Here is a 27,996-nt window from a genome sequence, read left to right on the forward strand (position 1 = left end):
AGATGTTTAATGGCTGTCTGTCTTCAGGGTGCGCTCTATACATGACCTTGAGTATATGTGTGTGTGTGTGTGTGTGTGTGTGTGTGTGTGTGTGTGTGTGTGTGTGTGTATGCGCGCGCGCGCGTGTGTGTGTGTGTGTGCGTGTTTGTGTGCGTGTGTGTGTGTGTGTGTGTGTGTGTGTGTGTGTGTGTGCGTGCGTGTGCGTGTGTGTGTGTGTGTGTGTGTGAGTGAGTGTAGATGGAGAGTTTTGTCTGTGTTGATTATCTGCTCATATCATTCATTATCTATGAAGTGCTCTCAAGGTCATAGGGCTGGAAATTTAATTATGCTGCTGCTTTATTAAGTGGCCCATTTAAAAATGCTGAATCGCAGTAATTAATTTGGGGGGTGGTAGACCCAGGGGAAATGATCGTTTTTCTTTGCTCCTCCCCCAAGAGTGTGTGAGTGAGTGTAAGGGGGAAAGAGAGAGAGAGAGAGAGAGAGAGAGAGAGAGAGAGAGAGTTGCCCGTGTGTCTCTGTGTCTGTGTGTGTGTATTATGCTCTGTGTCTGACAACTGTCTTTTATGTTCTCAGAATAAAGGGCAGCACTCCTGCTGCTCTCGGTGAAAGACAGCCTTGCTCATCAACACTGTACACCTAATTGAAGATCCAAGCTGTTCAGGAAATTTGAAGAAAACTCAGTGAATACATTTCCGTCTAGCTGAGCATAAAACCTTGCGGCGCTTGAACAAGCGTTGGTACTTGGACATACACAGGGCATGAATAGACTATATGATATATATTTAGTAAATGTTTCACCACCTAAGAGATGAAGATACTATTAAAATTTTTCTCAAGCATAAAGGATTCAGTACAGTGACCATCAGTTTCCAAGAGGATTTATCTTACAGTAGCATACTGTGGTCAGTTACCATCATGCAAACAGTAAAAGTGTATTTATTGCACTTCCACACATCAGCATGACAGACTTAACATACTTTATAGTTTAGACATTATAAAGAAGAGGAGACAGATGAAGGAACCCATTTTTCCTGCTGTCAGTAGATGTGAAAGTTTTGAATAATGTTGTTTCTACAGGGACTTCAGGCCATAGCCTTACAGCGTTGGCAAGAGACAGGTCTGATACTCCGAGCTTGCAAACCCCCAGCTGCAGCAAAGAAATACAATTGCTCAGACGGGAAGATCTGCTCATCACTCACAGGACTAATGAGCCATGATGTGACCCAGCGCAGATTATGATGTCTGGAAGGGGTTTGTTTTGGTCAGAATCTCTCTAGTTCGGTTTACCTATGCTGGATTCAGCAGGGCTGGGAGAGGTTCATGATGTGGGTGTGACTTAAAAAGCATAGTTTGGTGTAAACTGGAGTAAAATGTGAACGACACGTGCACTCCAGCTCATTAACACTGACCGTAACTGAAAGACATCCCACGAGATGCTGAAATGTTAGAAATATCTAATCATTTAAATATGTTTTTACATTTTGCAGTTACGTTAGCACATTGACCACAGTGTTCTACTGTAAAATAAATCTTGTTGCAAAGTGCTGGTCACGGCACTGAATCCTTCACATTTGAGAAAACCTTAATGATCTTTAAATGTCTTGGTTGGTACAGCATTTACTGTATACGCTATATACTTTCTGCATACATAGAGCTGAGAAAAACAGCAAACGTCAGAGCAAAGTGTTCAAGTGAGCTGTTTGTAGTTAATCATATTGGGGCATGATAATGAGATAATTAACTAAGCATATCGACGACTCTGGGGCATACTTGTGTTAATTGTTCCCATTGGCTTAGGTAATTATTTGTTTGCAGATTAGATTATCATCTGACTGAAAATGTTCCTGATGAATAGTCTAATCATCAGCATTAAGCACTCCTGTCTTTAACACAGAGCTCATTATATAGCTGTGATTTAGTTATAAACATCTCACATCATGTGCAATGGGTAGACAGTTTGTTTTAAGAGGACAAGGATGAGTCAAATAACAAGTAACACTCTTAAAAGGTATAAAACAGAGGCAAAGATGCTATTCATGATAAAGAAATTCATTAGAGCACCTTCAGTCAAACATCCACACACTGTTGTAAAGTGAATTGAACTTGAATTTATTTCTTATTTATTTAGCAAAGGACTGAGTTATATACTATCTCTAGGTTACTTTTGTAACTTATGTGAATTCTACACTACTTTGACAACCTTTCTTTGTCATTGCAGTCTTTTTCAAAACTGTTTCCTCATTTGTACAAATAAATATTCAATCTATTCCTAAATATTCATTCAATTTCATGGTTTTATGCTTCTAAAATTCTTTTGTTTAAACCTGTTACCTGTTTTGTCCTTAATAATGATGCGCTCTTCTTAAAATTTAAATAAAACAAAGAGCACAAATATATCAAAGACTATCAAGGAGTAAAGGAATAAATTAATAAAGTAACAATTTATTATTGCACTAATCAGTGAAATTGAGATCCCCCATTAGATGGACTCTTGTACAGTATGAAACCTTTTGTCTTGTATAGTATGAACTTTTGTCCAGTTTTCAGTGTATTTTAGTGCTGATGTTTCCTGTTGTTGCAGGCATAACAGCGGTTGTAAAAAAGTTTCCTTTATAATGTGATGTGGAATCTGTATCTCATATATCAGTACTGTCAGGGGAATTATGAATATGCTTATAGAATACAAAAAAGTTCTGCTGCTCTTTTGTACTTAGCAACGAGAACACAGACACAGATTCAACACAACAACAACAACAACAACAACAACAACAATAAACATGTAAAACCACCTCTACAAAATACAGGCAGCAATAGGTAGGGCAGCCCACGAGGCAATGTTTTAACATTTTGAATTTCACCGAAGGACCATACTAAATACTATTTCCTTTCAATAGGATTATTTGTTTTCTGATCCTCTTTATGATCTCTGCCCAGCTGTAATAAAAAGACATGACACATTTGGAAGGACAAATTCGCTGTGAAGATATGCATTTACAAGTTGTTTCAGTTGCTGTTATTAAAGGAAGGCTTGACATACGGAAATTTAACATGTTTCAATTAAATTATGAGAAGTGAGATTAAATAAAATTGTTAAAATATTTAAGATGCCAGAAAATAAATAGATAAATACATCAAATAAATCTCTAGCACGTGGACAAAGTCTAGAAAAATGTGTTATCGTTCGTGCTTTTAGATTTCCTTGGTAATTCAGTTCGACATAGCAATTAAATGAAAGGAAAAGCTCCCATTTCCAGATGTTTCTCAGTATCCATCATCGTTTATAACTCGGCATCCTCCAGTGCGCACAAACACATGAGCACGAGGAGATGAATAAGCTAAACGAACGCAATTACTTTAACGCAAGGAAAACAGAGTCATTGATCAATTTTAATAGTTTGGTTTGTGTTGAGCCCACACTGCCTCAGTGTATCCAAATAATTGCATACCTGCTTTTGTATTTACAGTGTACCTTATTTGCATTCTCTTAAAAAATGAAATCTATGCAGAAACATGTCATTTTAAATCTATTTCTAAACATCTCCATCCATTACCAAACAATAATTTGTAATAGTGGAACATTGAAAGTGCTTTACAGAATTTCAGTAAAACAATAATTTATCGACGTATTTGTGCGTGTAGATGCTTATTCAAGCAACTACCGCTGGCATCTTCATTTGTCTGTATATAATTTTATTAATGAATAATCGAATTGCCCTGTATGCGTAGCCTTGCCGTGTCTCTAAGGCTGCGCAAGACAAACCGTGGGTTGATGCTAACTTGCCAATGGTACCTATAAACTGCCACAGAAAATATAACACAATTCATGTTTGATAAGACTTCGGCCAAAAACAGCGAATGCAAATCAAATCAGTTATTAGGATAGGTAAACCAATGATAATAAACTATACGTATCTATAATAACATCCAAGTTTTTAAAAAAGGCTTTAAAAAGAACCACTCATAAACAATGCATCCCACGTTTATAAGACGTTAGGTAGTTCTGCACTCTAAATATCGAATTATCTCCTGTATGAAATAATAATTTCAAGTTAATCTAAACTAATATCGAACATGACTGCTGACTTATCAATTATAAACATTTCAGTAAAACCTCACTGGCCCTTATTAAAGAGTTATCGTGGCATGAAATTGTTCCTTTTCCAACTTGCTTTTTTTAAGAAATCCTTGTAATCTGCTACCACCTACTGGCGTTATGGAGCAACTGACTGAACTTTTTTTAAATGCTTCCTCAGTAGCCTGTGCCCTTCAACTGAACACGTTGGCAAGTTAGCATGTAAATATTATTCACTAGCAGACTGGATAGCCATGACTGTAAAACATTATGAATAGTATGGAGAGTATCACCCTATTTGCTACCGCATACTGGGGAATTGGATTGCCTCAGTAATAAAAAGTTCTGCTGTCTTGATAATATGCACATTGAAAATCCTTTCCTCACTGTCCGCACTATTTGTCCTTGTGGCATTCCGTAGTGCGATTTCGGCTCAAGAAATTCGGGGAAGTGAAAAGAAGGGAATATCTGTAGCTTCGGTGTATAAACGAGAGTTGATAACTTGTCTACAACTTATCAGATATTATTCATTCGACAACCACAATGGCGTATCAGCTTTACAGAAATACGACGCTAGGAAACAGTCTCCAAGAGAGTCTCGATGAACTGATTCAGGTAAGATTCTGCTGTTAAACAAACAGGTTAGCTGAGTAGCTAGCTGTAGTTAATTTATCAAGGTACTTTAGCTCAACAAGCTTCAAAGGCAGTAGACATTGTTACACCTTCATTTACTCAATGTTCGGCACATGTATCCGATTTCGCTGAAGTACTCGTGTTCAAAACTTTGTCATTGAAGAAGATAAATCATCGACCTCTGGGAATTATCGTCAGGAAATCTGAGTAGCATTAACTACTAACGCTAGCTTTCCAAGAATTAACTTAGCTGTGTGAAGATCTGGAATTTCAAGACCAAAGTCTCACTAGTTCATACATTGACTAGCTGTCTAAGATTGCGAGTAGTTACGTGCAGTGTTAATGATAATTACCTTATCGTTAAATAAGCAACGGTCGGCACACCAAAAAGATTTGCTAACATCATAGCCTGCTTTATTGCATCTCAGAATCAAGGGCGATATCTCACCAATAGTGATTCATTATCAAGTCACAGCTGAGCGTTAAATTGCTACGTGGTCGAGCCGAATAAGTTGTCCGTTTCTGAAGCTGAACCTAGTTTGTGGTCAAAATGATTTTGCATCGGTTTAACTTCTATAGTGCCTTCGGATGAGGCTAACGACACTCTCCAAAGTATTGTACAGTCTATTTCTACAAGGAATATCAAAGGTTTTTGCCCCCCAAATGAATGCAGATCGTAATATAGACTACATTTCATTGTATTTCTGGAGCACATTGTTGGTATGGATAGCGAGGTGCTTGACCCACCATCAGACCAACTCATTAATCAGCTTGTACAACATTATCCAGCTTCTGCTGCACATGTGTAGCTGCCATATGCTATGTCTGCAGCTGATTGCACCTTGGTTTTACCTCAACCTGTTCAGTTTGAGTGCAAATACATGTCAGTGATGAAACTCAAGCTGTATTAAGTTTTTTTTTTCTCGAGAGGATGAGCAATGACCCTTACTGATTTACATTTTCCCCCAGACTCAACAGATTACCCCACAGTTAGCTCTGCAGGTACTGCTTCAGTTTGACAAAGCCATCAATACTGCTCTGGCCAACCGGGTGCGCAACAGAGTGAACTTCCGGGTGAGTGCTGAGTCCTGGTGGAGTTTACATTACAGGTGTTTGGCACTGATAACGAATGAAATGCTTAATACAGCAGTGATGATTTATGCTGCATGTTGCTTGGCCTTTGCATATGTGGTATTATTTGATGTTAATTACCCTGTGACCCTCTGTGGATTGTTGACTAATAGCACCTGCTTTTCTTTTCTTTCTGGTGGACAAGCCACTTGTGTCTGAGATTTTAAGATTTGAGATTCATAATTTTCACCATGTTTTACCTATTTAGATGGTGGTTTAATGCGTTCCACAAGATTTGACAGCTGAGTTACTGCATGCTCACAGTCGCGTTCACTTTGTGAAACACAGTCATAGGAACGCGACAAGTCACGTTTGCCCAAAGTCACCAAAGCTTTTACACAAAATCACCAAGCCAGTCATCTTATTATACTTTCATTTGAGAGATAAAACATCAAGATGACAACTTCAGTATAAACTGTGAAGACACACATTGTTTAGTTTGTCATACATATTTCAGAGGAAGCCTTCAAATTTGATTGGTAAAACTATATTACATCGGTGTGTCATTATGCAAATATATATGTGCACAGCAGAGTAAGTTTGTAAGCAGGGTACCCCAGTAACCTCGTTCAGAGTAAAAGTAATGTGCTTCAGTGCGTGTCGTTCTACAGTTGAGGGACAAACAAGATGTACCATGTTCTAATTTTGTGGTATCTTTCAGTTTCATCTTTCAGCATAGCTGGCAAGGAAACTACAGGCTTTGATCAGTAAAGCATAAAAGCTGTGATAGGCAAGTGTAGCTTACAAACTTACTTGGCTTCCACATGAGGATGCTAATTTTAATATGTTTAAACTCAGCAATCAAATTAAGTTTCAGCACATCAAACACACATCTATTGACTTGTACAAAGGTGAGGACATGTCGGTGAAAAATGAAAACTTTTCTGCAATGTCATTTTACATTTAGCCTGGCACCACAGAGGACTGTTGCTTTGCCAGTAATCACAAATATAAGCCTCTCTGTTTCTTGTTTGTTACTTTCTCTCCTTATTACTCATGTTGACTCAACACATTGAAGTATTCACGACTCTAACTGACTGCACAAAAACAAATATTTGGTTGTGGAGACTGTGTTCTTTGTGACTAATTATTGCTGTTCTCTGCCCGACCTCCAGGGGTCGCTGAATACATACAGATTCTGTGACAACGTGTGGACGTTTGTTCTGAATGATGTGGAGTTCCGAGAGGTCACTGACCTGGTGAAAGTGGATAAAGTTAAGATTGTGGCCTGTGATGGAAAAAGTAAGAGATTCATGATATTTATACTGTGCTGAGTGTAAACATACATATCCTGTAAGGGCACACTGAGTACAGAAGTGCATCACACTCTGTCTGATGTCTCAGCAACAAACACTAGGTTAAATGACCAGGTTCATCATGATTAAAGAAAATTGTGTGCAAGAACAGCATTTTTATCGTGGTCAATTGATTTCTTAAGTGTACAGATGTAACCCTGAGCCCAGCGTCCGTAGATCACTGAGGGGGAAAAATAAATCTAATTTCTAACTGTAAAACAAGAAAAAGTTTAGATGGCCAAGGCATGTGTGTAATCTTGAGAAAATGTCTTATGTTTGTTTATACATATAAACTAACACTGTTTTGTTAAAAAAAAAAAAAAAAGTCAAGGTCCGGTTGATCCATGTGATGAAGTGGCCCTGTTTTATAGAGGCTTAAAGCCTTGAGTTATTTTCCATCTGCTTTTGTCTAAATCAACCTAAAGAAGAGCAAAGCAAAACAAGCTTAAATCAGCATGTCTCACCACACACAAGCCAGTGACAAGAACTGCAGAAACCATGTATGGTTTTAGTGCATTATTCAGTCTATGATTTTTTTTTTTATATTCCTAAAATACAGACAAGTAACGTGAAGTTGTAGTGCAGTTTGTTTTGATAATGCTGTGTTATGTTTTTCTGACGCCTCCTCCTGCTCTGTTGTAGACACTGGCTCTAATGCAGCAGAGTGAGAGAGAGATGAAGAGGAAGAGGAGTACCATGCTGACTGAGAACGTGGAGGTGAAGGACGACCACACACAGACAGGACTGTGTATATAGTATTATTTATTTACAGAGGACGGCACTCGGTCCTGCTTCACTGCAGCCGGATACGCGGCACATTGGGAAGAGCATGGACCAGTCAAGGCCTTGAATATCATGGCATTTTTATATATTATGTCAAACTTTCATAGTTATCTTGTCTCCCCATTTACTACTATTTTGTTTGAATCCCTTAATAAACTTGTTTTAAAAGGAGATGTGTGACTTTTTTTCTTTCTTTTTTTTTTTGCTTGCAAACTCTTCTGTTAGACCTTTTAAATGGGAAATGGTTTAGGAATCTCCATCATGATTCATTGTGAAGGGGTATTAAATCAAGGTCCTGCCTTGACCTGTCTTGTGTACTGGATTATTCATGGATAAAATGACTTGCAGAGTATTTCTAAGCATCAATTTATTTCTATAAAAAAGATCCAGCAATGCTAACAGCAAGCCACTTGCGTTCCCTGAATTTGTAGCACTACTTTGCTAACTGGAATGTTATACTTAAAATGTAAATGGGTATGGCTGTTGAAGGTGCCTCACAGGAGATAATACTAGCATTAACATGATTTACAAGTTGGTTCCATTTGTGTAACACAATCTCCTAATATGCAGTGGGACTAAATTTAGGAAAACAAAAGACAGTCTATTGAGTTTATACCCACAGTTCCATGCATGTAATGATATAGGCTATCAGTAAACTCTGTTAATTTAAGCATCAAACAAGATATATCATATTTGGTCTCTGTATGAATTTATATGCGTCTTAAAATGACTTGGCTAAATGGGAAATTTTTCACAGTATATCACTGCTAATGTGTGATTTTATATGTGGCATGGATGATAAAAACTACAGCGTAACATTTGGAGATATTCAGTTCTAACACCTTTTTTTATACTGAACAGAAACTCCACACGTGTTACCACACAGTACTTCCATTTCTTAGTGCTACCCAAATCATACTCCCAACAGTCTAGTGCTTTTATTTAGCATTTAAAGCCTTTTTGGTCTGACTTTTACCAAAGTAGATTTACCTTCAATCACCATTTATTAAATCTCTTGCATTAAAGAGCATCGCTCATAGGAGCAACTCCATTAAGCCTGATTACACACACAGGGATACTGCACGGGGGTCTGTCAGCCTAACGCTGGTCAGTCGGACTTTTCTCTTTATCTCTTACTGTCTCTCCCTCAAACAAGTTTGCCTGTGCCCCAGCTTCCAGCTGGACCTCTCTGCTGGTTCACTGGTCTTTTTATGTGAGTGTAGAACTAGGTCAGGAGACAAATGTTGGCAGGATATCTGAGCAGGTAGATAAGGAGAGGGGTTTGGCTCTGTTGCCATGGACAACAGGATCTTGGGTGGGAAGAGGGGCAGTGGTTCCTTTAAACGATCTTCCATCAAAAGGACCTCCTCAGGCTCTCAGAAGGTAAGAGTCCAAATCCTCAACCCTAACTTTCCTCACTGGCAACAAGTGCCTCTCTGTCAGAGCATGAGATAGGCAGAGACAAGAAATCTTTGTCTGAATGTCACGTTGTGTACTCTTAGGAAATTTAGATAGATGTTAAAACAAAACAAAACAAAAAAAACGCTTCACTTTTGTCATAGCAGTACTTTTGAACAAGGATAGTATTTTGGACAAAAAGTGACACTTTAAATCAATGTTAACATGGTCTTTGAGAGTTAAAAACCAGAAATTAAAAGCATTTGATGTGATCATAAATTTCATCACATATGTAGATGGTTTCAGACTGTAGCATACCACAGAGATATGTTTATTCTGTTTACCGGGAGAGTAATATATGTTGACATTCATACATACTCGGGACCTGATCTCAGTATTGTCCTTTAATCTCTGGTAATGGCTCAGTGAAAACTGCAGCACAGACAGCTTAGTGCTTCATTCACTCTAATACTCACTCTTGTGTGATTAATGCAAAGTACTATATATGGTTTCAACATGCTCACAGAAAAACACAAACATTTTGGTTTTATATCTGCCTTTTGAAACATGCCTTGTAAAAAATTTAAAAAGTAGAGAAGCTTCTTGTATTTGTGCAATACAAAAAGTCAAAATTGCATTTTTGAGGAACTGCAAAAACAGGTGTTAAAACAAAATCGTATTTTTGAGGAATTGCAAAAACAGGTGTTCAAACACAAATGAACAACGTCTCACTTACACAAGAAGGTTATATTTAGGGTATGTTGATAAATTCAAATAACTATGATTTTTTTATGAGGGGATCTCTAAGATAGTTGCTTAGCAATCAGCTAACTTGATGTGCCGAAGACAGACACATCTTAAGAATTAGATACCATGTTTACCTAAAATTTTTATGTATGTTTCTGCTCTTGTACATATACCTGTTGTGCACTAGTTTTAAGTGTTTGTCAGTCTCTCTGTGCTCCATACATAAGCCCATATTGACTCTATTAATTAAAGGGAAATGTAATTACAAATTATCACGAACAAAAGTCATGAAAGAACTTTTTCATGGGAAAGTAACAGAATGGTTCTTTTAGGCCATATTCAAAACCTAGATATTTATTTTTCATTTATTCTTTTAATTTTGTCATTAAATGTATATATAAACAAAGGCAGAAATCTTTGTCTACAAAGCCTACAAGGACAATATTTCTATGTACAACCCTATATTTGGTTATAAAGTGCAAGACAAAAGGGGAGACAGAAAGTATTTGTATTAAGTGCATGTCAGTGTTTCAGTGCAATACATTGCATTATGTCAGAACACTCTGTGAACATGTCCTAACCTTATTCTATCCTAACCCCTCCAGTCTCTAGCCTATTGTCATTTGGTGGCTTCTTCAGCTGAAACCCACTCTCTGCTCCTCTGCTTTGAGAGAATGTAAAGAATTACATTTTGATGAGAAGACATCACAGTGGCCTTTTCAACACAGACATTCCAACCCAGAGTACAGCAGCTGTAACCAGAACATAATAAGCATGTTGCATTGGTCAGGTTTTACAAAAACTCATTTCAGCCACAGACTTTAACTTTTAATGAGGCTTATATAAAGCCTGTAAATCCCTGTCCTTCTTAGTGCAGTTCTGTTTTATAACGAGACTAGACCTCACAGTGCGTTTGTTTTAACTGTTGTAGATTTCTTGTAAACCTTGATATTGATAAACAGGAAACTCAATGGCAAATTGGGCCTTAACTATTCATGAAGATATTTAAATATTTTGTATGATGCACAAACAAGAATCTATTTGGCGAGGTCTTCGGTGCTCTGCAAACTCCAGCTGTTCCCATTGTTTATTGTGTTTCTTTGTAATTCCTCTGTAATGCTGAGCACGTTTTTCTGCCTCTTTACAAATGCTGGTCATTGTATTACCTTTGGCAGCCAGTGAGATTAATTAGCTTAGAGAAAGATCATCCATTCCTGGGGATGGAGTTTAGCTTCTCCTAAGAACCCATAATGAAGTTAGCAGTGGTTCATTTGACAGGCATGTTTGAATAAAAGCCAGTCAAGACACACATTCTGATATGTGTCAGGATGCTCATAGTATTGGTTAAATCATATATGTCTACGAAAGTTATCACATATGTAAGTCAGTAATTCTATGTGTCTAAGTAAAGGATTAAGCAAAGGCGTGAATTTACAACCTCAGAATGTTAATGTGTTTGTAGTAGGGCAGTTATTTAATTTATTACTTGAAGTGAAATCAGAGAAAATGTTACATATCAAAACACTTTTCCATTTGCAGTGAGATGAAAGTATATGTTTACATTAAACTGATCTCGGTTATACATAAGAAATGCCAAATATGTGTTTCTCAGACTAAAACCCACCAGGATTTAGGTGTTATGTGAGTCTAAAACACTCAAAGCAAAATTAGTTAAAAGCAAAGCTGCTGACAGATGTCAAAGTACACATTTCACACAAACACAGGGCTCAACCAAATATTTTTACTTAGATCCCCTGAAACCATTTCACTAACATCTGACATGCTCTGCTTGTGCTTAGTGAAAGGAGATTATCAGCATTTTTCATTATTCATAAACGATTTTATTTGATTTTGTCAATGGATCAGGGAACAAGGACAGCTTTTGTACATTTCTGTAATAAAGCAAATTTGCTTCTGGAATTTCTGTGCAGTGTGTATCATAAGATGCCTGCTTATGTTAAGTGAACCATACAAACCTATAATCTGACTCCCAAGAAATGTACATACCAAAGTAGCTCTTTATCACAGTTCTATTTTACTGTCACTTAGCAGAACACTTAGCAGAACTATTACACAATATTAAATCTCTTGAATGCTAAAGAAAAGGAGCCAAAAGAGGAAACTCATGTTGTAATTTTTGAAGCCACATCAGGCTGCCCTCGAGGGGTGGGGGGTGGGGGGGGGTAGCATTAGGTGGCTTGGTGGAAGATTAGAATGGTGGACATCCAAAAAGCATGTGGTGGAATGGGCAGTGTGGCAGTGAGCTGATCATGAGGTCCCTGAAGGATTACTCTCAGGCATGGTCATGGGACTGTGAGACAGAAGGCCAGCTCACATGCCCCTCATGAGAGCTGTGCTGCATAAAGGCAGCCGCTGTGCACGGGTATGTGGGCCACAGTGAGAGTGAGGCTCGGACAGACAGCACAGAGAACACAGCTCAACCAATACTCTCTGCATCACTGCAGCCCTAGCCTAGATCTCTCTTACCGTTCTTCTAGCAGGCTACATCTGCGGTAAGTGCCTTTCTCGTACCAGTGAGCTCTCACTTTGATATGTCCTGTATCTTGTGTCATTTCCTGTCTTAAATGCATCTCCTCAATGCTGCTTCATGATGTTCTGCTTAAGGCTTATATTGTTTTTAAATTAAAAGATTAGTCATACGAGAGCTTTGACTTAGATCAAATCTTACCATAGTGTAGAAAAATCATTGCTAGCCAAAATGTGATGGTTATTTCTTGACTGGATACTGGGATATCATAATTTCCGTGAAGCAACAGGTCAGGATTATTGTGACTATCCATAGTCTTGAATCTGTTTGGGCTCCTGACCCAATGGGGTAAATAAGCTGATTATTTGACTAAATGAGGGCATGATGGAGGGGCAAACATTTTCAGATAGAACATCCTAGAGCTGTAATGGAATAAAAATGAAAACAGTTATGCCCTCTCATCCCGACCCTTCCATAAACCACCTGGCCTTTCAGGGATCTAATACTGAGTGTATATCTGTAGATTCTAAACTATACCAGTCCTTCGACCATCTGCCATGTCAACCATCACCAGTAGCCTTCTCCACATTACACAGAGGTTTGCATTGCAAAGTAAGCCTCTGTGTCTGAGTGTGTAGGAGTGTGTGGGAGGGGGTGCTCTCTGTTTGCACATGAGTCTAATCTGCTATTATGGAGAGTGAATGCATTTACTAAGAGTGCTGCTTAGCAGACCATGGGACACTGCAGAGAATGCAACAATAATCACTGCATTATGATACAATGTATCTGAATGCGCACATGCACAAACACGCATATTCTCTCTCACATTTTACTTCCCTGTTCTAAACTAGATCCAAAAAAGATGTAAGATATGGAGTCTGACACAGTGACATTTAAAAAATATACGACTGTTCAGATGTAATTCTGGAAAGCAAATGAGGTAAGATAACAGACACTGCGGTCAGACTCAGGTGACGTTGAGAAAATGCTTAACAGTTGTTCCGACAAAACCATGCCTGTCATGAGTTTGACAGGAGGTATACCAAACCAGTGCATGCGGAAAAGACATCATAAGGAAATATACTAAAGTGTAATTTTTTTCTTGTGTATCCTACAGACTCAGAGGGCTTGGATTGAGAGGACATTTCAGAAGAGAGAATGCATTCATGTATTTCCCAGCAAGGAACCAAACAAGTCAGTGCTCACATTCCCACTCTCCCTCTTTTAAACAAATTTTAAACAAATGTTGATTATTGCATTGTCATGCTGTATAAAGCATATAGAAAAATCCTATTACATCAAACCAAACAACCAACAGTCTGCTGAAACATTACAGAAAGACAGAAATTAATCAGGATTTCTAAATTACGTTTGGAATCCACTTAAAATCTCTCCATATGAAGGTTTTGCCTGTAGGATGGAGCATTTGTACAAATGTGCATAAACTAGTAAGCAACACTGGAATTTGTTTCCATGTAAACAGTCTCAATGAGCAAGCTATGGGATAATACTCTCTCATTAGGTTTCTATAATGCTGTGTGTTCACGTGCAGGTGCAGCTGTGGTCAGCTGATAAATCAGCATGTGGCCATCCTGCCTGGATCCACCAATAAGAGCGCAGAGGATGGTCAGGTGGTGCAGGCAGAGGTTCCACAGGAGAAATGGTCTGTCGTTAAGCACACACAAGTCTCACCAACTGATGCCTATGGCATCATTGAGTTCCAGGGAGGCGGGCATGCCAACAAAGCTATGGTAACGGCTCTCTATAATGTCTATATACAATAAAACAATGTCTATAAATGTCTATAGCCTCTAACCTTGACTTGTGATCTATAACATATATGACATATAGCGTAGAACCCTATATGCTTGACTCTTAAACGCCAACCCATTCTAGAGAGAGTCCACAATAACTCTTCAGACTTTATCCATGAGTTCAGCACAAGTTAACCAAAAGTCTTTTCATTCTCTCTGTTGTGGGTGACATAACACTGCAGTAACTCAACAGTCTGTGTGTATGTGTGTGTGTGTGTGTGTGCGTACATGTGTGTGTGTGCGTATATGCATGTGTGTGTGTCTGTCTCTTTGTCTTTCAGTATATCCGTGTGTCTTATGACACTAAGCCTGACAACCTGTTACACCTGATGGTGAAAGAGTGGCAGCTGGAGCTTCCCACACTGCTTATTTCAGTCCACGGTGGCTTACAGAACTTTGACCTGCAGCCCAAACTCAAGCAGGTGTTTGGAAAGGGCTTGATTAAAGCAGCTGTCACCACAGGGGCCTGGATCTTTACTGGGGGAGTCAGCACAGGTATCTACCCTGACAATGCCAGAGGCAGCTCTGAAACAGTGAGATACAGCATGGGGCAAAGCTTTCGAAAGCTTAGCTAGATGATGCAATTCAGACATAAATTACATCACGGTCATTTCAGTCAACAAATCTCTATCATTATTTCTGTTATTTATCATTTCTGAAGTTTAATAAAAATATTAGAGGAAGTGTCAAATTGACCATCATTCTAACAGTTTATATAATTAAGCAAACATGAACATGTAGTCAGTTAGATTTCATTGTTATTTCAAAGCCTTATCAGTAATATTTCCGACATTGTCTCTCTGTAGCCTGGCAGGTCATCATACTGATGTGTCTTAATCCCTGTTCTTCATTCAGGTGTAATCCGACATGTGGGCGACGCACTGAAAGACCACTCCTCCAAGTCACGTGGCAAGGTCTGTGCCATTGGCATTGCACCATGGGGTATTGTGGAGAACAAGGAAGATCTGATTGGTCGAGATGTGAGTTTCCAAAACTCTGCTGATTCAAAGAATCTCAGACATGTTTTCTTACATATATTTCACAAAGGCAGTGTGGAGTTTGATTGGAGTTTTGACACCTTCCGTATATTACCCTGATAGTGTTTCTGAGTGATGTAGCCCCTAGTCCGAGGTGGCGTGTAAGGCTGTGTGTGTGTAAATTTATGTGTGTGTTCTGTTTTTGGCATAATCAGGTGACTCGGCCATATCAGACTATGTCTAACCCTCTGAGCAAACTCTCGGTGCTCAATAACAGCCACTCTCACTTCATCTTGGCTGACAATGGGACACATGGGAAGTACGGTGCAGAAGTTCGCCTGCGCAGACAGCTGGAGAAACATATCTCGCTGCAAAAGATTAATACACGTATGTCTTAACAAAACAACAGGCCTCACAAAAACGTACATACATATTACCCATCTGTTTATAAATGACCCTTATTTGACACTAAAGAAAATACCAAACTTATCGGTATATCTGTAAGATTGTTTTGATATGCTACATCTTTACATGTAACTGTTTAGTAATGCATATTTACAAAGCACTGACATCACAAAACAGTTGTAAATCAACAAGGTTAAATGAATGACTTTCTGGTTGGTTGGTGAGCATCCTAAGATCTGAGTACACGATATACTGCTGGGATGCAACTTATTAGAGTTAAGTGATGTTATTTGTGTTAGGGCCAGAGCTGACCTGTAAGTTTCAGATTGTCCCTGTGAGGTGGGAAAGCTGCAGGGTGGTAAGGTACTTGCAGGCACCTCAGTGTCCTCCACTGCCTCCTGCTTGAATGGTGGCTAGTGCTGGATAGCCTGTGGCATCCTGGGTTTCCCTTTGTCATCCTATGCCTGGGGATCCATATAAGGCAGGGACAGCAAAGGGAGATCCAGCCGTCACCCCAAACTGCAGCCAAAAACACCATTTAATCATCTAAACTGACTCCAGCTAAACTGACACTTATCCAAAGTAATTACCAATATAAGTATACGATAAAATATTGAGTCGATTGTGTGTCTGTGTGTCTGTGTGTGTCTGTGTGTGTCTGTTTGTTCAGGTCTCGGTCAGGGAGTGCCACTAGTGTGTCTCATTCTGGAAGGAGGTCCGAATGTGATCTCTATAGTTCTGGAGAGCCTGCGTGAGGACCCTCCAGTGCCTGTGGTGGTGTGTGACGGCAGTGGACGAGCCTCTGATATCTTATCATTTGCTCACAAATACTCAGAAGAAGATGGGTGAGCGTGTTATCGATGCTAACTCTAGCTCAATGTCAAAATGCTATCCTCAGTCAAACCCTCTCTTAATTATTGTCTTCCTCAGTTCATTCATCTTGTGTTTCATCCTCTGTGCATCTCTTTTCTCTCTCTCTCTCTCACATTCTGTGGCTGCAGCTTGGTAAATGATAGTGTGAAAGATCAGCTCCTGGTGACCATTCAGAAAACCTTCAACTACAACCGCAATCAGGCCCAGCAAATCTACCTCATGGTTATGGAGTGCATGAAGAAACGAGAACTGGTGAGTAGAGAGAGACAGTGACAGAGACAGAGAGAGAGAGAGAGGGAGAGGGAGAGAGAGAGAGAGAGAGAGAGAGAAACAGAAAGAGACAGAGACAGAGAAATGGCAGGTGGGGCAGGAGGAGCTAGGCAGGGTCCTTTAGAGGGAACACAGGAGGACTATGACTGTTGAACGACACAAGGTTTGTCACGGACTCGGTGATTTTGGAATAGTAATGACATCAGTGATCGACTTCATGTGAAAATAATATAAATGTGTTATATCCATTTCTGAACTTGTACTTTCAGTGCATTTGTTTACAATAAACATTTCATATGCTCATTAATTCATTTGTGTTTTTTCTGTGTTTCTTTGAATTCTCATTTTGTGTTACATTATCTGTCATCATTACTATGTAACTCACTAACACAATAACACTTTAGCATGGGAGGGTGATTTTGTCTTTATTTATAACTAATCAGTGAATTATTACTGAGCTATTGGTAAGAATTAAAAGAAGACATCCAGCTAGGGCTTTTTAACACAATCTGATGAGACTCATTGTCTCACTAATTGCATTAGAAACAACATGAACAAGCACATCGCATGCAGACCCCATAGTCAAATAAGGCTTATGCAACAGATTGTGACGTATAAAGACTCAAAATAAAACAGCTCAGTTCATGAGGCAGACAGGTACTGTCTTGATAAACCTTAAAAACTGCTCTCTAAGACTTAATACGTGTGTTATGCTGAAACCCTCTTCTAAAGTGTTACCACTAATTCATTTTCATTTTCAGTCCCTCCAAGTCGTTACTACCATCAGTGTATAATGTACACATTACATCAAGAAGTGTTTTCATTATATATTTTCATTACATAAGCTTTTTGGCACATTTGAAATTGTTTTAAGAATAATTGTATGGTTATACATATATATATATATGTATATATATACTTTTCATATATATATATATATTTTTTTTTAATAAAGAATTTTGTGCATTCACTGTGTCCCTGCATATCCACCTCTCCAAGGGCTCCATCACCACATCACAGTCATTTTATACTCACATCCATATAACATCCCTCCTCCTCAGGCTAAAGCCACTCTTCCATAATAAATAAGAAGACCTATGCACACCGTCATGTGCTAGTGATTTAATACTGCTTTTACTGCCTCATAATAATAAAGATTACACAAAACATATGCACCTGAAAAAATGTACTTAAAACAAAATTGTTAGCATGTAAAAATCTTACTTTCATCGCAGTAATAAGTGATGCTTTCGGCACAACAACACTTAGATAATGCCAACAACAAACACAACCAGCCACTTCTGTTCCTTCATTTCTTTTGAAAATTCATCCATCAAAGACTGATTCTAAATGTCGCTTTTTTGCTGTTTTTTTTTAATTCCTTTTATTTTATTATTTAGTTATTTTATTATTATTTTACAGTAGCTCTCTGGTGAAGAGCTGCTACCGTACATTACTCTGTGTGTCTGTGCTGTAACAGATTGGAACTGTAGAGCTGTTCTCTGTGTGTCTGTGCTGTAACAGATTGGAACTGTAGAGCTGTTCTCTGTGTGTCTGTGCTGTAACAGATTGGAACTGTCGAGCTGTTCTCTGTGTGTCTGTGCAGTAACAGATTGGAACTGTAGAGCTGTTCTCTGTGTGTCTGTGCTGTAACAGATTGGAACTGTAGAGCTGTTCTCTGTGTGTCTGTGCTGTAACAGATTGGAACTGTAGAACTTTTCTCTGTGTGTCTGTGCTGTAACAGATTGGAACTGTAGAACTTTTCTCTGTGTGTCTGTGCTGTAACAGATTGGAACTGTAGAACTTTTCTCTGTGTGTCTGTGCTGTAACAGATTACTGTCTTCCGCATGGGCTCTGAGGGACAGCAGGACATTGAAATGGCCATCCTGACAGCCCTGCTTAAAGGTATACACTCTACAACATCCCAACCATTAAATCTCATTAAATATTTAAGTCTAATTAATCACATAAAACTTCATAAATATCAAGTCTCATTAGACATCTTATCCTATAAAAGGTTCAGAACTAAAAGTTAATTTTAACTAGGTATATTCACAGTGAGAATGACTGGTCTGTTCAGCCTACAATTTTTTCGTTTGTTTGTTTTCTTTTCTTTTCTTTTTTCTTTTAGGCACAAATGCCTCAGCTCCAGACCAGCTGAGTCTGGCTTTGGCATGGAACCGTGTGGACATAGCCCGCAGTCAGATCTTTGTTCACGGCCAGCACTGGCCTGTAAGTTATATCATCTGTCTTAGATATACTGGGCAGATACAGCAATCTGATGAACATGTTTTGTTTTGCTCTGTTTCATTCTGTTATGTTTTGTATGGGGACACTGGGATGTCTGAGAAATATTTGGCTCCTTTTCTCATTTTAGAGAAATGGTATCAGAACTAAAGTGGACAGTCAATAAATATTTCGGTTACGTACCATACCACAGTGTTTTACAGTCTAAACAGGAATAGTATAACTCATGTTTAAATGAACTGTAAACAACAATACATGTAAATGTGTATGGTTTTTCCTCTCTAACTCTTCCAACACACACACACACACACACACACACACACTGCAGCCTCCTAGTTCCCTGCCATCCATAGCCACACCCCAACCAGAGAAACCAAAGAGTCCAAAAGGCGCTCGCTCCAATAAGGGAAAAGCAGCCCGTGGTAAGAAAGGGAAAGGGGCCAAAGCTAAACCGGAACCTCCTGAAGAGACTGACCCTCGAAAACTAGAGCTGCTCAACTGGGTAAGAGTCCATTTCTCCCTGCCTCTATACTCTATATCCAGTCCTCTACCTTCATGTCAGTATTCCTCTACATTTACCGTGAATAACTGCTCAATGTGTGGTCATGTCTGTGTGTGTGTGTGTGTGTGTGTGTGTGTGTGTGTCAGGTGAACTCTCTTGAGCAAGCAATGATGGATGCACTAGTGCTGGACAGAGTAGATTTTGTGAAGCTGCTGATTGAGAACGGTGTCAACATTCACCATTTTCTCACTATCCCGCGCCTGGAAGAACTTTACAATACGGTAAGGATGTAATTTTGAAAATATCATTTGTATGTTTATCATACCATCATAATATCACTTAACCACTGAATGAAGAATTCTGCATAATCTTCATAATCTGCTGAAGAGAAAAGCACTTAATGTCTTAGCAATAGTATGTGCATATATATATAAGTGTGTGTGTGTGTGTGCGTATTAATGCGTGTGTATGTTTGTGTGTGTATGTTTGCGTGTGTATGTTTGCATCCACACATATGTTGATGTGGGTGGTTTGTGTTTATGAATGTATGCATGTGTGTGCGTGTATGTGTGTGCGTGTATGTGTGTGTGTGTATTTGCATGTGTGTGTGGGTGGTCTGTATATGTGTGTGTGCTGATGCACATGTGCGGACGCAACTAACAGGGTGATTGTAAGAACCCTTAATGAAAGGACGCCTTCTCTAAATTTTGTGCACTGTACATGTCATGTTGTTTTCCTTCCAGAGGCTGGGACCAACCAACACATTGCATTTTGTGGTCAGAGATGTAAAAAAGGTAAATGGTTGGAAAAGTTCACATCCATGTTATGACAACAGATTTGTGGTTTAAATGGTATACAACTATATTAAACATTAATTCTCTGTGTGTCATATGGCATGAATATTTTCATAAACATGCTGCAACACCATGCTATTATTAGTGTGTGTGTGTGTTTGTGTGTGTGTGTGTCTGTGTGTGTGTGTGTATGAGTAACACTTAGACAGCAGAACCAACAGAGGATTTAGTGAGCTCATTTTAAAGCTTACAATAGCTCAATCTAAGCCTCTAACTAGGTTCTTCTGGGGATACATATGCAAACTATCATCATGATAATGTAACAATAACGTACTAATGTCACTATGGAATTATGCTGTTCCCAGGGAAACCTCCCCCCAGACTATCAAATCACCCTGATTGACATTGGGCTGGTCTTGGAGTACCTCATGGGCGGAGCTTATCGCTGTAATTACACCAGGAAGAGTTTTCGCACTCTCTACAACAACCTCTATGGCTTAAAGAGAGTGAGTTCAGACAAACCATACAGCCTGAAGACTGCAGAATGTTCAGCTCTTAGATGTTAGCTGTTAAACAACAACAAAAAAAAATTTAAATATAATGTTACCGCTTGGCACTTTCAGTTGCCCTCTCTGCGCAGTCAAACCCCTGACTCCCCCTCTGTTTTTCTTCCCTAGCCCAAAGCTCTGAAACTGTTGGGGATGGAGGTAAGGGAAAACAAATTCATTTTGAAAAATCAGCCTCTTTCTTAAATTAGTTTTAACAACTCAGACTTTGCCCTGACTGGCTCCTCCAGGATGACGACCCAAGGCCAAAAGGCAAGAAGAAAATGAAGAAGAAAAAAGAGGAGGAGGTCGATATCGACGTGGACGACCCTGAGGTCAGTCGGTTCCAGTACCCCTTCCACGAACTGATGGTGTGGGCGGTGCTGATGAAGCGTCAGAAGATGGCATTGTTCCTGTGGCAGAGAGGAGAGGAGGCCATGGCTAAAGCCTTAGTGGCCTGTAAACTGTACAAAGCCATGGCCCATGAGTCCTCACAGAGTGAACTGGTGGATGACATCTCACAGGACCTGGACAACAACTCAAAGTGAGTGACACCACTCAAAACCGCTTTACAACCAGACCAGAACTCCAGGTGGTAGTGTAGTGTCCGTTACTATTACTTTAACTTTTTAAAATTTTTTGTTTTATCTTTTTTCTCTGCCAGGGAGTTTGGTCAGCTAGCCTATGAGCTGCTGGATCAGTCCTATAAACACGACGAGCAGGTGGCGATGAAACTGCTGACGTACGAGCTGAAGAACTGGAGCAACTCCACCTGTCTGAAGCTGGCAGTGGCAGCCAAACACAGAGACTTCATTGCACATACCTGCAGCCAAATGCTACTGACTGACATGTGGATGGGGTGTCTACGGATGGGCAAGAGCAACGGCCTGAAGGTGTGTCTCACATACAGACACAGTCCTAAACACATACACCAACGCACACGCACGGCTGTGTACGTGAGCTTTGATAAAACTCTGTTATTTTAGGTGATCCTTGGTATCATATTTCCCCCGGCGATCCTTTTCCTGGATTTCCGGATCGGAGACGACGTGTCTTACCACGGCAGCAAAGAGGCAGAGGAGGTGAAGGAAAAGGAGGATGACACCAAATCCAGCAAGGTGAAGGGAAAAAAAATGATGATGAGAGTCTCAGCGGGGTGCAGAGCGTGACTTTTAAAATGGCATATTATCTACACTTTATAACTAATGTAATAACAAATGGTACATCGGTGATATGTTTTCAGAGCGTTGATGTAGCATCTAAGAAAGGTGACGAGGAGAACAGCAAGAAGAAACAAAAAACAGTGCCCATTGGGAAGAAGATTTGTGAATTCTACAATGCACCTTTTACCAAGTTTTGGTTCAACACAGTATGTGATACCACACAACTGGAAAATATAACTATATGGAACATGTTGCTGTGTTACTATTAAAACTTCGCATGTCAGGCGGTCCAGAGTCCAGCGAATGTAACTGTGTGAAACTCTGTTCCCCAGATTGCTTACATGGTGTATCTGATGCTGTATAATTATATCATCCTGGTGAAGATGGAGCGCTGGCCGTCATTGCAGGAGTGGATTGTCATTTCATACATCATTACTCTGGGACTGGAGAAAGTCAGACAGGTAATGCTTATACATTCTCTTCACTTAGGGACTATATTGTCTTTGGATTTATGATGATTAAAAGCAACAATTTGTTTGATATTTTCACTTATATTTTCATGATCATTTCAAACGACTCAGCATGTGCATGTGTAGAATAGGCACTGATACTGACACCTCTTTTGGAATTTGTTCAATGTTAATTAAACACTGTGTGTGTGTGTGTGTGTGTGTGTGTGTGTGTGTGTGTGTGTGTGTGTGTGTGTGTGTGTGTGTGACTGTGTGTGACTGTGCATGCATATTCATGTGTGTTGAATAGATACTGATGTCCGAGCCAGGGAAGCTGAGGCAGAAGATTAACGTCTGGTTAGAGGAGTACTGGAACATCACAGACCTGGTGGCCATCACGGTGTTTCTGATGGGACTGCTGTTACGTTTACAGAACGAGCCCTACATGGGCTATGGGCGTGTCATCTACTGTGTTGACATCATCTTCTGGTACATACGGGTTCTGGACATATTCGGAGTTAATAAATACTTGGGACCATACGTCATGATGATTGGTAAAATGGTGAGCACAGAGAATAATATTACAATAGACATTATGCATGATTATTATCGTGGGACATTGCCCTGACCTTTCCTTTGTTTTGTGTGTGTGTGTGTGTGTGTGTGTGTGTGTGTGTCTGTGTGCGTGTGTGTGTCTGTGTGTGTATGTGGCAGATGATTGATATGCTGTACTTTGTGGTGATCATGTTGGTTGTTCTGATGAGTTTTGGAGTGGCACGGCAGGCCATCCTGCATCCAGATGAGGAGCCAACATGGCGACTGGCCAGGAACATCTTCTACATGCCCTACTGGATGATCTATGGAGAGGTGTTTGCAGACTCGATAGACCGTAAGACTAGAATTCATAGTAAGATTTTGTTTCCTGATTCATGAGAGGATGATCATCTGAGTCCATTCCATCACCATGATTTCTCTGTGCCCTCAGAGGAGACAGTTCAGCAACACCACACCACTGTACCATTCTCATTCTCATCTTCATCCGTCGCCTCTGCGGGTTTGTGTGTATGCAATGTATGTTTGTCCTGTCCCTTTGTTTCAATTTCCGAATGTGCATTGCGTAGAACAGAAATTAAGTCAGATGAGTTACGGTTATCTGCGATTATTTCTCTAATAATACATTATCTGTAAAATACCTCATACTCAATCATTACAGCAGTGGTGAGTGTGTGTGCGTGTGTGTGCGTGTACATATGAGCTGCAAGAATGTCACATTAAGTTCTCATCCTTTTTTCGATTTTTTTGTTTTCTCTTCATAAAGGGATCAGTCGTGGCTTTTTTAAGTTTTAAGTTTTTGGAGGTGTTTGTTTCTGTATAATTGTAGTGTTACTTTCAGGTAGTATCACCTCTGTATGAATATCTATGAATTTATGGGGTTTTTTTTCTCTGCTTACCACCTCATGTTTTTATTCATGTTCTGCCATTCCTGGTTTCCCTCATCAGTCTATGCCATGGAAATCAACCGTGAGTATCTCAAATTAATTCACCGTTTCTCTTGCTCTCCTCATAAATTGACACCTAATTCATATTCTGTTGAGGATAAATGAAGATAAATGATGAAAAAAAGAAAAAAAGGAAAGAATGTCTACATTTATATACCATTATTCACAGCATTATGTGTTCAGACAGCTCCGTTTTCTCCACCCTTGTGGTTTTTAAATACTTTAGACAGTGCACATGACACTGTGAATAAAATGTTCAATGTCTGTTCACAGAGTTCAGTTAGAGTCTTGTGGAGTTAGGCACCACTGTGTCATCATGTTTGATCAGAGTACCACAGAAGCTCTGGATTTCTATAAATGTAGCTACAGAGGATTATATATTTCAAATACAGTGGAAAAAATATAGAGTTGAAATAACATCCCTCTGTAATGCTTGCTCTGTGTGGCAGCACCCTGTGGTGATAACATGTATGATGAGGATGGAAAGAAACTGCCACCCTGTATCCCTGGAGCCTGGCTAACGCCTGCCATTATGGCCTGTTACTTACTGGTCGCCAACATCCTCCTGGTCAACCTGCTCATCGCAGTGTTCAAGTGAGTCTGAGACACCAGTCAGTAACAAAACATTACACTGTAGTCATTTGTAATGCAGCATCCACATAGTAAACAAGCTCATTACTCTCTCATAAACCTGCATTATATCGCACTCATCAGATTGCGTTGCACTGGACTCTAACATTATACTTAATCTACACAGCAAAGAGTGCAGTCCATAAGTGAGTCACATTCAGTGAAAAGTTTTATTCTGCAGTGACAGAAACAACAGTTATTTGTTTTGAAACTCCAGCAACACACATGGATGTGACCATCAAATGGTAAAAAAAAAAAATGTTATCATGATAAAGAATGTGGTATCTAAAAGGTCTCAGCAGACATTTGTGTCTCCTCTGGCAGTAACACATTCTTTGAGGTGAAATCCATCTCCAATCAAGTGTGGAAGTTCCAGCGTTACCAGCTCATCATGACGTTTCACGATAGGCCAGTTCTGCCTCCTCCCCTCATCATTTTCAGTCATATTTACATCGTGCTGAAGAGATTATGCTGCCGCTGCAGAAAGAAGCAGGAAGGCGAGTTGGACGAGAGAGACCGTGGCCTCAGTAAGTCATCCTGGTTTACTCCCTTTACGTCTCTTTGGGAAGTCTAAGAGGATAGTGTTTCCACCATGGATCTCCATCTCAGTTGCTTTTAGACCAGAGCTTTTGCCTCCAGCCAAATGATTCCAATTGTTTCGACCATCATTCCACTTTTTACAGCTTAAAGCTCTATTACATTGCTTGCAGTTCTAATTATAACAGTTTATGATACCAGTAGTTCTGTGAACTACTCCTTAAAACTGCTCACAACTTTGCATATTATCACGTACGTCAATGCTCTACAGTTATCTTAAAAAATGAAGAGTGGTTTGCATTACTTCTGTGTCTGTCAGTGAAACTTTACGTTCAGTGATTTGAGTGTATTATGGTTGATTTTGTCCCAGAGCTGATCCTGAGTGCAGATGAGCTGAAGAGTCTTTATGAGTTTGAGGAGCAATGCGTGGAGGAGTACTTCAGAGAGAAGGAGGACGAGGAGCAGTCTTCCAATGATGAGCGCATTCGTGTCACCTCAGAGAGGTATGCTCCTCACTTCCATCCACAAAAGCAGAGTGTTCCTCCATTACCCTTAGACAGGCACTCTTTTCATCCTCTCTGCCCAAAAAATATTACCCAGAAAACCACTTCACACCCTGCTCTGAAAACACATGTGCATTCATCACCTCAATATCATTGCGGCACCATTCATCATAGCCATCTCTCCCCCTTTCTCTCTCTCTGCGCAGGGTGGAGAATATGTCTATGCGTCTGGAAGAGGTTAACGAACGGGAGCACTCTATGAAGGCCACTCTGCAGACGGTGGACTTACGTTTGGGTCAGCTGGAGGAGTTCTCTGGGCGCATGATGAACGCCCTGGAGCACCTTGCCGGCGTCGATCGCTCTGATCTGGTTCGCACACGATCTTGCGCCTCGTCGGTATGCGAGCCTTCGTCCCTGCTCAGGCACAGCAGCATCAACAGCTCTGATGGCTACAGCCTGTACCGCTGGCACCTGGATGCGGAGGACCGAACTGCCGCCGGGGAAACGGGAGAGAAGAAGAGCCAGGCTTCGCCCGAGAGGCAGGGAAGCCTGTGTAGCAACGAGCCCCTGGTACAACAATATGGGCAGACTCTGGACGTCGTTCCACTGAAGCAGAGACGGCGGTCCACTTCGAGCGTAGATATTCTTATATCTCCTTGTGAGTCAAAGGATGAAGAGCAGATTAAGCAGGTTGTCACACCAACCTCCCCTGCACCTCAAACAGACGCCTTTAGCTTACTAGATGCAGCGCTAGAACGTGCTGGGGTCGCCGTGGAGAAAGTAAAGTTGGAAGCCACGATGTCATATCCTCTGGAGCGGGCACGAGCTCTGCAGCAGTACCCTGGTCAGACGCTGAGTCCCACAGTCTCTCCCAGCAAGAGGTCTTACAGCAGCATGGTGTATGTCCCAGCAAACAGCCCCACACAAGGTGAGGGCAGCTGGGCTTCAGAGCCCAACAGCTTGCTGGATCAGGCGATAAGATCTCCCACGACAGGCTGCTGGACCCCACGCTTTGAGTACAGAGTGCACCCATCCCTGTTTGGGCACACACCTCGAGTGTCTGCAGAGTTATCCTCCGACAAGCCAGGGGAGGTACCGTCGACGGACAAGACGGACAAAGAACCGGAGGAGCGAGCAGAGGTGCAAAAAAACAAGGAGAAAACAAAAGAAGAGACACGGAAAGATGGGAAGGAGAAGAAAGATGATGAGACAGACACAGATCACCTGTTTGTGGCTGAGGATAGGATCTATCCCTCCCTCAGATCTAAGAGTCTGAATGCAAACCCACGTAAGGTGAAGGCTTTGGGTGACGGCCTGGACAAGCCAAGAGCAGCCAGCAGTGTGAAAGATCTGGTTGGAGCATTTGAAGGAGGCACCAACCAACATGACACAGGCCTGACACTCCCCAAAGAGAGAAGAACCTCACAGCCTGACTCATGAAAGGGGATACACTGAGCAGCACAAAGTGCGGCTCTGATGTCTACGTTCAGATTAGCGTAAGTATTCAACTGAGTTTTCTGAGTTTAAATCAAGGATTGCAACACGTTTATTTAAAGCGTTGAAGGAAGAGTTTCAGGAGTTTGAAACACAAAATAGCTTATGTTTTCAGCATAAAATTGTAGCAAATAAGTGTTGTGCATAATAATTTTTTTCAATCTAAACTGAATGAAAGAGGGGGACTTTTAGCTCATTTGAAAGATTATGTCTGAAGTCAATTGTGACTTATTTGTAAAAAAAAAAAAAAAAAAAAAGGGAAAGAGAATATCTACCTCTTTATGGTAAATTCTGAAATAAAGGGAAACATTTAAATGATAATAATGGTCTTTGTCTGTTTGGCAAGATTCTAGTTTCTGACAGTCATCATGCAATTCTACAGAAGACATTCCCTCAGGACACATCAGTCAAAAAAAAAAAAAGACTCTCCTGGAAAATAGATGCTATTTAATCTGTTGCCAAACATTACTGAACACTAATATGGCAGCTATTTTGAAACAGAAGAAATAACCTTCAATATCTTTGAGGTCTCCGCCACATCAAGTTATTTAGGCTTGTTTGTTTGTTTCGTTTTTCTTGCTATGGAAATCACAAGGAATTGCTAGTTGTACATCCTAAACACTATTCTGTATTCTACATGCAGTCAAACAATAGCAGGGGACTATGAATCATTTGTTTGGCCTGACTCTCACCCTAAGTCTAGCAGAACTGCATTCAGAATCCAATTTAGCCAATTTAACTGACTGG

The 27,996-nt window shown here is 40.1% G+C and overlaps 2 protein-coding genes across 2 annotated transcripts; both read left to right on the top strand.

Moving 5' to 3' along the window:
• Nucleotides 1-4,547: 4,547 nt before the first annotated feature.
• Nucleotides 4,548-8,012, top strand: gtf2a2 (general transcription factor IIA, 2). The gene is made up of 4 exons (XM_030766777.1): nt 4,548-4,687; nt 5,675-5,779; nt 6,952-7,078; nt 7,774-8,012. The coding sequence occupies exons 1-4, from the start codon at nt 4,616-4,618 to the stop codon at nt 7,797-7,799; spliced, it is 330 nt and encodes a 109-aa protein (XP_030622637.1). The 5' UTR covers nt 4,548-4,615; the 3' UTR covers nt 7,800-8,012.
• Nucleotides 8,013-9,210: 1,198 nt separating this feature from the next.
• On the top strand, nt 9,211-27,195 carry trpm1a (transient receptor potential cation channel, subfamily M, member 1a). Its single transcript, XM_030765133.1, has 27 exons — nt 9,211-9,297; nt 13,665-13,741; nt 14,100-14,298; nt 14,643-14,856; nt 15,217-15,341; nt 15,554-15,725; nt 16,414-16,588; nt 16,745-16,868; nt 18,719-18,791; nt 19,018-19,118; nt 19,462-19,635; nt 19,782-19,916; nt 20,379-20,429; nt 20,795-20,935; nt 21,107-21,136; nt 21,226-21,518; nt 21,639-21,867; nt 21,961-22,092; nt 22,218-22,343; nt 22,470-22,598; nt 22,897-23,148; nt 23,301-23,475; nt 24,087-24,107; nt 24,535-24,679; nt 25,040-25,242; nt 25,623-25,755; nt 25,962-27,195. Exons 1-27 carry the CDS (start codon nt 9,211-9,213, stop codon nt 27,193-27,195), a joined length of 4,950 nt encoding a protein of 1,649 aa, XP_030620993.1.
• The last annotated feature ends 801 nt before the right edge of the window (nt 27,196-27,996 follow it).

Source organism: Chanos chanos, chromosome 2 (assembly GCF_902362185.1).
Source record: "Chanos chanos chromosome 2, fChaCha1.1, whole genome shotgun sequence".
NCBI classification, from domain to species: Eukaryota; Metazoa; Chordata; class Actinopteri; order Gonorynchiformes; family Chanidae; genus Chanos; species Chanos chanos.

Bases quoted from the DNA above. Each gene is read 5' to 3' on its own strand.
- gtf2a2 (XM_030766777.1), top strand. From the start codon at position 4,616: ATGGCGTATCAGCTTTACAGAAATACGACGCTAGGAAACAGTCTCCAA. The intron at 4,688-5,674 runs GTAAGATTCTGC...ATTTTCCCCCAG, and splicing joins GTCTCGATGAACTGATTCAG to ACTCAACAGATTACCCCACA. The intron at 7,079-7,773 runs GTAAGAGATTCA...GCTCTGTTGTAG, and splicing joins TGTGGCCTGTGATGGAAAAA to ACACTGGCTCTAATGCAGCA.
- trpm1a (XM_030765133.1), top strand. From the start codon at position 9,211: ATGGACAACAGGATCTTGGGTGGGAAGAGGGGCAGTGGTTCCTTTAAA. The intron at 19,119-19,461 runs GTAAGTTATATC...CACACACTGCAG, and splicing joins TTCACGGCCAGCACTGGCCT to CCTCCTAGTTCCCTGCCATC. The intron at 23,149-23,300 runs GTGAGCACAGAG...TGTATGTGGCAG, and splicing joins TCATGATGATTGGTAAAATG to ATGATTGATATGCTGTACTT.